General features: G+C 27.4%; 1 protein-coding gene across 2 annotated transcripts; it reads left to right on the top strand.

Annotated features, from left to right (window-relative positions):
• Positions 1–836: 836 nt before the first annotated feature.
• Positions 837–11,615, top strand: Pygo (pygopus family PHD finger). 2 transcript variants are annotated; one of them, XM_074242801.1, is made up of 6 exons: positions 837–1,104; positions 1,652–1,813; positions 7,464–7,753; positions 7,829–8,848; positions 9,942–10,087; positions 10,167–11,615. In XM_074242801.1, the coding sequence occupies exons 3-6, from the start codon at positions 7,544–7,546 to the stop codon at positions 10,285–10,287; spliced, it is 1,497 nt and encodes a 498-aa protein (XP_074098902.1). In that variant the 5' UTR covers positions 837–1,104; positions 1,652–1,813; positions 7,464–7,543; the 3' UTR covers positions 10,288–11,615. The 2 variants fall into 2 exon arrangements, with proteins under 2 accessions (XP_074098902.1, XP_074098901.1); XM_074242800.1 differs by lacking the exon at positions 1,652–1,813.
• The last annotated feature ends 2,539 nt before the right edge of the window (positions 11,616–14,154 follow it).

The raw sequence follows: 14,154 nt of genomic DNA, 5'->3' as shown, positions 1-14,154 counted from the left end.
ACTGACCCTTAGCTTGATACGTACAAAAATGCAAATATGAGTTCACAAATTATTTTTTAGATTTTTAACAATAAGTATTGACTTTGAGAACTATACTTCCATCGTAATGATAATTATAATTCTTATTTTTGCATTTTTGAAGTTTCTCGATATTACTTATAGAGAGCGTTGCCATCAGTCCTACGGATCACATGGATCACACAACGAAATATAAAAAAAAAAAAAAAAAAACTGAAATCTCTCAATAAGTATGTAATGACGAAATTTGCTCCAGACGTGAGCATTAATGCCTGAGTTAAAATGTATCAACTCTATTGCATTTTTAACCCATTTAACTTAGGCATTAATGCTCACGTCTGTGCATGAATTATGAATCATCATAATAAAAAAAAATTGCTTTATCGAGTTACATAAAATGTCACATGTATATACATTGTACAAGTATGTACATACCATTATCCCTGATAACTATGCTTACTACACAAGTTTACTCTAAAATGCGTATTTTATATCGGACTGTCTATTCGGACACTGTGAGTGAGTTCCGCGTGAGGCTAGCGTGAATATTACAAATTATTTGCCATGCTAAAATTCACGCTACAGTGTCCGAATAGCCTCAGCCATTTTATATTGATATTTAAAAATAATCTACACGATATTTTTTTCAAGAAATACCAGTTAACGCCATCTCGACTAATTTACTAGTATACTAGTTCTATAGAACAGGATATAGACAGAACAGGCACACACATACAATGTGTATAAGTTAATATATATGCGTGTAGATATGTGTGTGTGTACATTTATACACTTAGGCTTATATTTACTTGTAGTGGAAAATTTAGTATCGAAGATGGTTTCTGCAACTTGAAGTGTACTCGAATAATATTCCGACCTCTATGTTTCTAAATGAAATATAATAAGTAACAAAGAAATGCACATGACATAAAATGTGCTCTAAGAAAATTGGAACGGTTGATCAGTGTTGAATTTGTTTAAGTCAGCCACAAAAGACATAACTTACAACCTATGTGTTGATGTTAACAGATAAAAAAAAAAGCCTAACAATGCTTTCAAGCTTGTTATTATTACGGTAATATTTTGGTATGTATCTCCTAATTCTGTATTTTCTTTTAATAGCTACAAAACTAATAGTAATAATTGATAATTAATATAAATCTTACTTACGCAACATAAGTGTAAGGATCTGTAGGTTAGGTTAGTTTGAAGAAGCTGGTATAGTAAAACTTGTTTTACTTTATTTTTAAAAATAAGATGCACAGCTATTTGCTTCGAAATTTATACATAGTTGCCATTTCGCTGTACCATGTATATATTATATTTTTCTCAAAAACTTTTAATATTAATTTCTACTTACACCCAATATAAACATACACTGAATATATATAGTCAAATGTTTTGGAAAAAGTTGAAGATATTTTTTTAAATGTAAGAAGACTTTCAATTAAGATGTATGGTTAAAATTTGAGCTTCTAATAATAACTATAAGCTTATATCATCCCATTTTTAACTGTCCACTCTGATAAAATAAGAATTACACTTGAAAAGATTAATATCTAGATAATGTAGAGGAAGTACTGTTTACTGCAGGAAAAAATTTTCACTTCAAATCATAGAAATTTTCTTCTAGTTTTGGAATCCTGGGTACATTCAGAAGTTTGCTAAAAATTAATGACCCTGGGAAAGAAATAAATATATATACCAAATGAACAATGAAAATAACTAAAAGAATGGGTCAACAATATTCATGGATATAAGTGAGAAATATTATCCAATTTAATGATAAGTATAAGTACGTTTATCTTTGCCATAATAGAAATATTTCTTTAGCCAATGTAAATCATTTTTCCAATTAAATTATTTAAAAAGGTAACTTGGTTAAAAATAAACTTCGAGATACCAATGGTTTTTTATTTATACAATAAGAGACAATAATTTATGCCTGCTCGTATTGCTTTGGTATCAATGAAAGTTTGGATTTATGAAAATTTGTCCAAATAAATATGAAAGTTTGTAAAATTGCTGATGAATATAAATGAATAAAAGCACAGAAAAATTTACGTATAATTGTATATAAATAAAAATGATTCTATGCAAACTAGATCATCTGTTCAATTTTACAGTTGTTCAAATGACCAACTGAACAAATAAAATTCCCTATTTTTAAAAATACGTACAACTAATAATATGTTTATTTGATTTTAATTCCAAAAGTATAAATGGAAAAATGAACATAACTATAAATGAAAATTTATAAATTTACTAGTTAATAAAAATATCATTTGAATAAATGATTAATAATACAAGTGTATAAAAAAAATAAATGAAACATTCACTTAATGAACTTATGTATTTAAAAAGATAGATCCTTATGTAAAAAAACTATTATAATAATTTGAACAAATGAAATTGCGGATAAATAATGGTAATGAATAAATGTAGAAATGATTTTATGAATAAATGACATTATGATCATTAGTATTTTTGAGGTTGTGTATAAATAAACATTTGTAAATATGATGATCGGTACAAATGAAAGTTGTCCGAATGGATATTTGAATAAATGAAATTCTATCAAAATAAATCAATAAAAATGAACATCTGCATTAAAGTTAATCAGTAAAAATGAATATTTGTCCAGAAGTTAAACTGTCAAAATGAATATCGGTTAAAAAAAAAAGATTTCCACGAAATGTCTTATAATTTTATAAGCATGTTGCAATCTATTAAGAACGAACTTTATAACATTTCACCCTCAAAGGGCTGTATGTGGATGTTAAAAATTAAGAAAATTTAAAACTTTTAATGTATAATTTTTATAGGTTTAAAACGGATTTTATGAGTATAAATTTTACTCACTGAGAACAGTGCAAGGGCGTTAAATATTAAAAAAAATTAGGAAACCGGTTGACCCTAAAAGCCATCCCTGCAACTTCCTGCTAATTTCATACCCAAGCGCTTAAAATTGCATTTATGATGTTTTTCGGCTCTCCGAGCTCAAAAGTCTGATAGACGTTTAATAAAACACCATTTTTTGAATTTTCAAACTGCAATAACTTTTGAATGAATGAAGCGATTGTTACGCGGTTGGCGGCATTCGACGCACTTTTTAAAGCTTTTCCAAAGAATCTTCAAGTCTAAATCAATCGAGCCAGAAATTTTGAAGTAATTTCGAAAAAACACTTTATTCGGTTTTCTTTCGACAACGATAACTCACGAACGGATGAATCGATTGTGACCGGGCTTGCGGTGATCGACTTAGTTTTTTTATCTTAATACACACACACGAACACAATGCAATTTTAAGCGCTTGGGTATGAAATTAGCAGGAAGTTGCAGGGATGGCTTTTAGGGTCAACCGGTTTCCTAATTTTTTTTAATATTTAACGCCCTTGCACTGTTCTCAGTGAGTAAAATTTATACTCATAAAATCCGTTTTAAACCTATAAAAATTATACATTAAAAGTTTTAAATTTTCTTAATTTTTAACATCCACATACAGCCCTTTGAGGGTGAAATGTTATAAAGTTCGTTCTTAATAGATTGCAACATGCTTATAAAATTATAAGACATTTCGTGGAAATCTTTTTTTTTTTTAACCGATATTCATTTTGACAGTTTAACTTCTGGACAAATATTCATTTTTACTGATTAACTTTAATGCAGATGTTCATTTTTATTGATTTATTTTGATAGAATTTCATTTATTCAAATATCCATTCGGACAACTTTCATTTGTACCGATCATCATATTTACAAATGTTTATTTATACACAACCTCAAAAATACTAATGATCATAATGTCATTTATTCATAAAATCATTTCTACATTTATTCATTACCATTATTTATCCGCAATTTCATTTGTTCAAATTATTATAATAGTTTTTTTACATAAGGATCTATCTTTTTAAATACATAAGTTCATTAAGTGAATGTTTCATTTATTTTTTTATACACTTGTATTATTAATCATTTATTCAAATGATATTTTTTATTAACTAGTAAATTTATAAATTTTCATTTATAGTTATGTTCATTTTTCCATTTATACTTTTGGAATTAAAATCAAATAAACATATTATTAGTTGTACGTATTTTTAAAAATAGGGAATTTTATTTGTTCAGTTGGTCATTTGAACAACTGTAAAATTGAACAGATGATCTAGTTTGCATAGAATCATTTTTATTTATATACAATTATACGTAAATTTTTCTGTGCTTTTATTCATTTATATTCATCAGCAATTTTACAAACTTTCATATTTATTTGGACAAATTTTCATAAATCCAAACTTTCATTGATACCAAAGCAATACGAGCAGGCATAAATTATTGTCTTATTGTATATACAGTAAAAAATTTTGCGTCATTGTGTCAAAAAATTTTGTATTAAATATTTAACACTTTTTTGTGTTAATTTAACACAATAAATGTTAAATCAACACAAAAAAAGTGTTAAATATTTCACACAAAATTTTTTGACGCAATGAGACAAAATTTTTTACTGTGTAACAATTTTTTCAATTAAATCTGAATAAAGTAATATGTTTCACGAATTGAAATGAAAATTTTTTCATCAACTACTAATGGTTTAACCATAAACTTCTTTCCATCGTGAAATTCACTATAGTTTCGTTGTTGGCCTTGAATAACTATTTGACTAGTGAATTTATCGAAAAATAAATATTTTTTTTTGTAGAAAATTGAATTTCTTATCAACATTTATACTGCTGATTCAGTTATACTGAATTATTAACGAATTATCGAAATCCAAGTTAAAAAACTTAAATGTAAATAGACAAAAAGATAGACTGAAATCAAAGAAATAGTCAGTGCACTTGAATCCAACAAGAAAAAAATGAATGTTTTCTTGAACTAAAAAATACTTCAATTTACCTTACATAATTTTTTTGATATTTTTTTGTGATTCATCCAAATTTTTTTTTTTTTTTTTTTTTTTTTATTCAAGTCAATTCATGCATTTATTTTATGCTTTGTTTGGAGAAACTATTTCCTTATTAATAATAATTATTATTTAAGAATTATTGAATTATTAATGTTTATTTCTGTGATAAGTATTATTAAGTAATACTGCAACTCATTTTTAAAAATTATGTACGTGATTAATTGACACATAATTTCTATTACATTATATTATCCACTTATCATTTTTCTCTTAAATTAAATTCTAAAAAAAAATTAGGAAAATGGTTGACCCTGAAGGCCATCCTTGCAACTTCCCGCTAATTCTATATTTAGGCGCTTAAAATTGCACTTGTGACGTTTTTGAGCTATTTGAGCGTAAAAATACAACTTATGTGTTATTTTGAGTCGTCCGAGCTCAGAGAGTTAGCTGTTCTATGCGTTGATAGCAGTTCGTTAAAACACTATTTTTTGAATTTTCTAACCACGATAACTTTTGAATAAAAGAACCGATTTTCAGGCGGTTGAAAGCATTCAATGCAGATTTTGAAGCCCAATAAAGAATTTTTAAGTTTGAATTGATCGAACGAGAAAATTTGGAGTAATTCCGAAAAAACACTTTTGTCGGTTTTCTTTCGACAACGATAACTCCCAGAAGAATCAACCGATTTTGACCGGACTGACGGCCATCGACGTGGTTTTTTGATGTTAAGAACGGATTAGTTTTTGAGATCGATCGGTAGAGCTGTTCAAAAGTTATTCCAAAAAAACCACATTAAAAAAAATTTTTTTTTGTAGTTTTTTTTAAATTCCTCAAAATTTACCGGTCCAAATTGTATTCAAAATATAACTTTAGTCAAGCCCTTTCGAATGGCAGCAACCGCGATGAAGTCGGTCGGGCTGTTCAAAAGTTATGAAAGTTTACACACACGCACACACACATACACACACACGCGCGCGCGTACATACATACACACATGCATACACATACATACATACATACATACATACATACATACATACATACATACATACATACATACATACATACATAGTGACACCAACGCGAGAGTTGTCAGGGAAGCTTTTTTGAACCTCAGAACGTCGAGATCTGATGTGGATTAGATTTTTGTAATACGGGGTAGAACCAACAACTATCCGATTTCCGAAAATTTTCAATTTTGTTAGCGGGAAGTTGAAAAAAAGTAATATAAACGAAGTTATACACCCTGTAAGAGAATTGTGAATATTTTGATTTATCACTTAATTCAATTCATTAGATTCGAAGAAAGTAATATATAACCACTTTTGGTACTGAAACCTTTGGTCGAGTTCATATTTAGTAAAGTTTCTAGAAAATTACGATGGCTTTTTGCTTTTATTAAGGTAATTTCGTAGAAGTAGGGCTCTACTTTTATTTTTTATTTTAGATAAAATTGAAATTAAATGAAAAATCAAAAAATTGATCTTTATAAATATTTTTTCTTTAAATTGTTTTTCACAGCGGATTTATGATAAAAATGATGAACAATAATATAATTAGAAAATAATATGATTAGAAAAAAGTATAAAAATAGAATATTTTGGTGATTTTTTTTCTTCTGAAGTTGAAGTGAAAAATTTCCAAATTATGATATTCTGAATTTTTTTTTTCTAATTTATTCTATTTTTATCGCTCTTTAAGAAAAAAAATATTTCAATAACCGGAAAATATAGCATCATTACCATTTCATTGAAAAACACCTACAATTGTAAATTTTTTAACTTCAAATGAAAATAAAAATTATTAGAAGATTCAATTTTCATACTTTTTATCGTTTTTGTGATAAATCTGCCGTGAAGAACAATTTGAAAAAAAAAAAAAAAAAAATCAAAAGGATTAATTTTTCGATTTTTTACACTTAAAAATAGGCGGAGCTCCACATCTGCATAATTACCAAAAAATCATACTTCAATGTATTGCACGACTCATGATGCGAAGCATCAGAGAGTGCTTACGGTCGAAAATTTTTTTTTATATTATTTTAAATATTTTGTACACTAAATTTATTGGCTCCAAAAGAATTTCAGAATTCGGGATATGTATTTTTATCTTTTTTAAAATCAAAATCTACCTTTCCCTGTCGGGTGAGGCTAAATGATACTCTCTTTATTTTTAAACCTGAATAATATTTATAATTTAAATTGTTGGTAGTAGCTCTTTGAAAATTTATTGAGATAATTGTTATTCATTAATAATATGCCGAATCTTTTTAAAATATGGATAGTAATTTTGAAACTGACAGTTCTATCTTGAATAGAAATGTAGAAAATAAAAGAAGGCAACTCTTAATTTTATTGAAGGCTTAAAATATAAACTAGATACTATTTTTTTTTTTTTTTTTTTTTTTTTGTTATATTACTCATTCATTGTCATAGTATATATCAATTATTTTTATAGTTCAATGTTTACTTTATGTAAGTATCCTTAATTTAATATTTTTTTTTTTTTTTTTTTTTTTTTTTTCCCATAACAGAACGTCAAAGGAAAAAAACTTGAACCAAATCATAGTAATCATCTCCAGGTATGATAAAATAGAAGATCAGAATAAAGGAGATGAGCCATAATATCGCAGGCATGCCACCTTTTGCAAGGATGCCACTCAGTGGTATGGGAGTTGGAATGGGACCTAACGGTCCACATTCTGAAGCTAATGCTCATCCTCATCCTCCACCACCACCACCAGCTGGTGCTAATCCTAAAAAAAAAAGAAGAACGAATGCTAACGTAGCACCTCCAGCTGCTCAACCTCCCCCGTCTTTACAGGTTATATACAATTTTATATTTACTAATTAAATATTGTTTAAAATGTATCTGATGTGCGACAATTCTATATTTTAGGACTTATTGCCACCACCTTTGTCGGGTTACGGCGATACAATAGTAGCAAGTAATCCTTTTGATGATGCTCCACCTCAAAGTACACCAAATACGATGATACATGGTGGACCACCACATATACACGGTGGACATTCACATCATCCTCATCATATGACGGGTCCGTCTATGAGAGGCATGAGTCCTCTTACATCGATGAGTAGTATAAATCCAATGATTCCTCACAATATGGGTAATATGAGCCCGATGGGTAATTCACCTATGAATAATCATATAAATCACATGGGAGGCATGTCACCGATGAATCATGCACCAATGGGAGGTATGAGTCCTATGAACAATATGGGATCCAATATACCTACGGGACCGATAAATTCTCTAAATAATCATATGAATTTAAATCACATGAATAATGCTCAAATGAGTGGACCACCTATGGGAAGTCCAATGAGTAATATAAATAATGGTCCAATGGGAAGCCCAATGAATAATATGGGTCACAATATGGGAAGTCCTATGGGTGGACCACTAGGATCGCCAATGAATAGTATTGGAGGTAATAATCATAACCACATTTCTAATGGACCAATAAATATAAATAATATCACCAATCATATGCCACCTAATAGTCCGCTAAATGGACCGTCGATAAGTAATGTAAACAGCCCATTAAATCACAATGGCTCGCAACCACATTCAAATCATATGGGAAGTAATCTCAGTAATTTAGGAAGATCTATGAACGGACCTATGACTACTATGAGCTCTATGATGCCTAATAATATAAATTTGCCTGGGCCAAATACAATAAACAACATGAATATAACTGGTCCTCAAATGAATAATATGTCAAATATGAACGTTTCTCACTCAAATCAAATGGGACACATATCGAGTCCTATGGCTACTATGTCGAATAATATGGCTGGTGGTCCGCCTATGGGTCATCCTATGAATATTCCACCTCATGGATATCAAGGACCTGGTATGGGGTCTAAACCTATGCCAGTTTCAGCAGGGAAGGTACTAAAAACTTTTTTTCTTTTATTTTTATGACCTTAAAAAACTAGTCTTTACTCACGTAAAATGTAAGGCATTCCACGCTAAATCGGACGGTTAGAAAAATGTTCAATTTTGATTTCTATTATCAAATTTTATTTTTTAAGGAAAAATCGTAAAAAAAAAAAAAAAAAAAATTAAGTTTTTTATCTTCAAACATTTGTTGATGAATCGATGTTTTTTCAAGTTGAGTTACTTGAATTGAGGAGAATAATTTAAATATTGTTTAAATGAGTAAATAGTACTTTCCAATATAAAATAATATACAAGTATACATACAAGTGAATATTTTGAAGAAAAATTTGATGATAAAAAAATTACCATCAGATTGACATTGTTATAAAATAATCATTCATTGCAAACGACTTATTAATAAAAAATCAAATTAATAAAACGACAAACAGAAGATATATCGATAAAATTTCGTTTTAATAATGGATAATAAAAAAAATAATTATCTTCAAATTCGTAAAAATCAAAAAATAAGAGTAATTCAAAATATACACTCACTTAAAAAATAAAGATTTATAGTTTGAAATTCGAAAATCATATTTAAAAAATACTTGAAATATTTTTTTTAAATTAAGATTTTAGAAAGAAAAGAGTTTTGATCTAAACCATTATAAAAGAAGTTGAGTGTTATAACCGAACAAAAAGCGATTTTTTTTTCAAACTTGACTTTTCTTAAACAGTTGATCAAAAAATTTCAAAGTTTATCAACAAGAGTTTTTCGGTAAATGTTAAAGAGTGTAAAAACTTGAGAAAATGGAAATTAAAATTGTTTTAAACCGTCTGATTTAGCGAAAAACGTCTAATGTGTAGTCGATCTTGAAGTTCAAACCATATTAATTTTACTTAAAAAGAAAGTAAAAGATAGTCTCATTTTATTTTACTCGTTCATTAGAATAGACTCCATAAATTTTAATACTGAGATTGTAATCATAATAATACTGAGATTGAATATCATAAACCTCATTCACATTGATTGTAGACTTGAAATGATTTTATTCCATACTCTCTTAAGACTTTCAATTAAAATTTTGCACTTAACTTTTAGATTTACCCTCCGGACCAACCGATGGTTTTTAATTCACAAAATCCAAATGCTCCACCAATTTATCCTTGTGGCATTTGTCATAAAGAAGTCCATGATAATGATCAAGGCATATTATGTGAATCAGGCTGCAATTTTTGGTTTCATAGGTAAAAAAATGATAAAATACAATTTATTTATGCTTTATTATTTATTATAAATTGATTAAAATTGAAATAAAATTTCTAGAGGATGTTCAGGACTATCAGAAGCAGCCTTCCAGTTATTGACTCAAGAAGTTTATGCGGAATGGGTGTGTGATAAATGTTTACAATCTAAAAATATACCGTTAGTGAAATTTAAACCATAACATCTTTCAGTTCATCATTAAATTTATTCGGAACTAACATTTTGTTAAAGTTTATGTAATTTTAAGTGATAATCTTGAGTATTTACATACCTAATCCGTCTGAACTTACGTGAATTTTTAGTGTCTCACTTGCACTACAGCGCCGCTCTATAAGTCGAATGTTGTTGCGTGAGCAAAATGTTCATAACGTGAGTGCTGACGGATTAATTGTTTTTAAATTTGTATACATAATCAAGATTCAGGATATTCTTCAAACTTTAGTTTAAATGTAACTAACTTGGATTGAATTCGTTATTTAAATTGATAAAATTTTATAATTATATAACATAGCTTAAAAAGATAGATAAAAATTATTTTCAAGCACGAAAAAAAAACTGTTTTTAATTATGGATTATTGTAACAATTTTTAATACTTGTAGATCTGATAAATTTATAACCTTGTGATTATATTTTGTTTTATATTTAAAATTAAAAATCTATTAACACGGAATTTTACAAAAAACATAGAACAAAATCTTGGATAAATTGTCAAAGTAAAACCTAAAGACTGAATTTAGGTTATATTTTACAACAGTACATTGTATAAAATTATCATTATTTAAAAATAGGCAGATTGTACAAATTAGAAACGAAAAAGATATTTCTCAGTTGTTAATTAATATTGTTTCATAAATTTTTCTATTTTACTTACGTAATTGCGTTCAGGTATGTAATTAAGAAATCATTGGTCTCGTTTATTTACATACATCATCTGCTACTATTTATTTATATAATTGTGTATGTAATAGTAGTCGCAATCGCAAAAAAAAAAAGTCGTAGCATGTATATAAAGTACGATTAACGCTTCACGTTACGAGGCGTGCCATTTACTTTCGTCAACTTATTTAATTTTTAAACAAAATTTATTATAAACAATTTGAACTCTTCTCTAATGAATTGAACTGATTTTGGTGGTTAGATTTCCGTGGCAGCTAATATTAAAAAAATTAAATTTTTACTTATTGTATATATAGCCTTGCCCAACTTATAGTTACTCATTTATTATTATATTATTATTTTTTAATTTTTAATTATATGAAAAGGAAAAAATTTTAATGTTCGTAATTAATATTACAACGAATGGATTATCTTTAAATAATTTTTCATATTTGTTTCACCTGGATAATATAAAGTTTGTTAATCACAGAAAGTGTATTATTATTATTAAATTAATATCTATGAAAGAAAAAAATTTATTGCAAGAGATTGAATAAGTATAAAATATTTGTAATAATATGAATATAATACGCTATACTATTGGAAATTAAATAAATTTCTTACGTCTAAAATTTGATATGATTTGTAAATAAAAAAAATTAAGAAAACGGTTGGCCCTGAAGACCATCCCTGCAATTTCCCGCCAAATCCATACCTAAACGCTTGAAGTGCACTTATGACGTTTTTCAGTTCTACGAGCTCAAAAATACAATTTATGTGTTATTTTGAGCTCTTCAAGCACAAAGAAATAGCTTTTGTATGATAAGAATTTTATAAAACACTATTTTTCAAATTTTCAAACCGCAATAACTTTTAAATGAATGAACTATTTTCTACGGAGTCGGCGGCATTCGACGCAATTTTTAAGCCTCATAAAGAATCTTTAAGTTTAATTTGATTGGACTAGGAATTTCGAAGTGATTCCGAAAAAACATTTTATTCGATTTTCTTTCGTCAACGATAACTCACAAACGAATCAACAGATTTTCACCGGATCAGCAGCGATCAACGTGGTTTTTTGATGTTAAGAGTGGATTCAAAAGTTATTTCAAAAAACCACATTAAAAAAATTTTTTTTGTAGTTTTTTTTAATTTCCTCAAAATTTATTGGTTCAAATTGTATTCAAAATATAACTTTAGTCAAGCCCTTTCGAATGGCAGCAACCGCGATGAAATCGGTCAGGCTGTTCAAAAGTTATGAAAGTTTACACACACACACACACACGGCCACAGACAGACAGCTATAGTGACACCATCGCGAGAGTTGTCAGGGAAGCTTTTTAAGACCTCAGAAGGTCGAGATCTGATGAGGATTAGATTTTTGCAATACGGGGTAGAACTAATAACTATCCGATTTCCGAAAATTTTCAATTTTCTTAGCGGGAAGTTGAAAAAATTAAGAAATGGCTGATCTTGCCGACCATCCTTGAAATTTTCCACTATTTCGAAGCGTTATAAATATAATAGATTGATAAATAAAAATAATTGATAGAGTGCTAAAATATGGACAAGTTTTCAATTCTGAAATGCAATGATCCGTAACACATTAATAAGTATATTTTTGAATAAATTTTTTGACTTATTTTGATGTTGAAATTTAAAATCGTAGTACAATGAGTAAATATTATTTTAATTTTCTACATCAACCATATATACTGATCAAATCAATCGATTTGCCCATTCAATTGTTGAGTTAGAGGCTGTTTGTATCTACAAAAAGTGATTTCAGTAAAAAAAATGGATTAGTCTATAAAAATTGAATTGTTACTTTAACTAAATACTTCACTAAATTTTTCAACGTCAATATTTCTCATTAAACATATTATCTAAGCGTATAAACACAATATAAAACCAATTCTACCGTAATGATTATGGATTATTATTATTATTTAATTATTTCCAACTATTTAATGTACTTAATCAGTTAATTATTAAAAATTTTTTTTATCATCAATTAATTGATTACTTTTAATTACTTAATATTATAATTTAAAACTTTATCATCATTTCATATTTTTTATTACAATTGTTTTGATCAAAGAAAAAATTGAATTAAAAAGTTTATTTTTAATTTTAAAAATTTATCAAATTAAGCAGTTAGAAACCGTAATGAAATACGTAACAATCATAAATCGTCCTAATAAAAGAATAGTCTTGAATTTCATGAATCAAGTAAGAAAATTTTTTTTTTTTTATAATATAGAGAAACAAAAAAATAGTTATGTTCGTCGCAAGAGTAACCCTTAATGTTTTATGCATGATATATTTTTGTTTCACTAAGTTACTTTAAACAAATTTGGAGATCATCACGATTGGTAGATAAGTTTCAAAGTGTTTGCTATCTGAAATTTTTATTTTTTATTACTTTTAATAGTAACTACTACTAAATGATAAAAATTTGGTGTAAAATCATAGCTGTTTTTTCGGTGACTAACCGTTATATTAAGAAGAAAAACATTCTATGTAATATTTTAAATATTACGCCAGATCAATTGTGAACGGAAAAAGATTTTTGTTTAAAAAAAATTACCATTTTAAAAATTTTTGTTAGATTAAATTTTGATGGGAAATTTAATTTGATTTTAATTACCATTCTCATCCGAATATACGCTATTTACTATTGAAACCTTTGAAAATTTCTATATATGACACCAGGATTGAAAAATTTTCACTCACAACTTTTAAAAATGAATAAAAATAGACAAATTATTTAACACTCTTGTTCATACTGGAATAGTTAGTATTATTTCATAGCAATACTACATATATTAGCATAATCCAATTTCATTGACATGGTTTTATACTAAAATATGAGTTTTGCTTGAAACGGTTTTTGTTTCTTCAATAAAAATAATATAATATCTTATTATTTAGCGATGGCAATTTTTAAGCGGTAATTATTAATAAATGAGTATAATTCCATTTTAGAATTATCAGCTTTATACTCAATTTACCAATAATACAGCATAAAATGTTTTTGAAACAAAAAATCTTTAAAAAAAAATATTTTTTTAGTACTTTTCACTTTAAAATTTTTTTTGAGGACTAACTTATTAGGACAACTTACTTTAATTCTAAAGCGCTCGAAGTGTTGAACCGGAATGCCTGATG

This window comes from Cotesia typhae, unplaced genomic scaffold (genome assembly GCF_013202065.1).
Source record: "Cotesia typhae breed Kobodo isofemale line unplaced genomic scaffold, CoteBio_Ctyphae contig_4, whole genome shotgun sequence".
Taxonomy (NCBI): domain Eukaryota; kingdom Metazoa; phylum Arthropoda; class Insecta; order Hymenoptera; family Braconidae; genus Cotesia; species Cotesia typhae.
Note: the sequence above shows the minus strand (reverse complement) of the source record. Positions and strands in the feature narration are given on the sequence as shown.

Bases quoted from the DNA above. Each gene is read 5' to 3' on its own strand.
- Pygo (XM_074242800.1), top strand. From the start codon at position 7,544: ATGAGCCATAATATCGCAGGCATGCCACCTTTTGCAAGGATGCCACTC. The intron at 7,754-7,828 runs GTTATATACAAT...TCTATATTTTAG, and splicing joins AACCTCCCCCGTCTTTACAG to GACTTATTGCCACCACCTTT. The intron at 10,088-10,166 runs GTAAAAAAATGA...TAAAATTTCTAG, and splicing joins TGCAATTTTTGGTTTCATAG to AGGATGTTCAGGACTATCAG.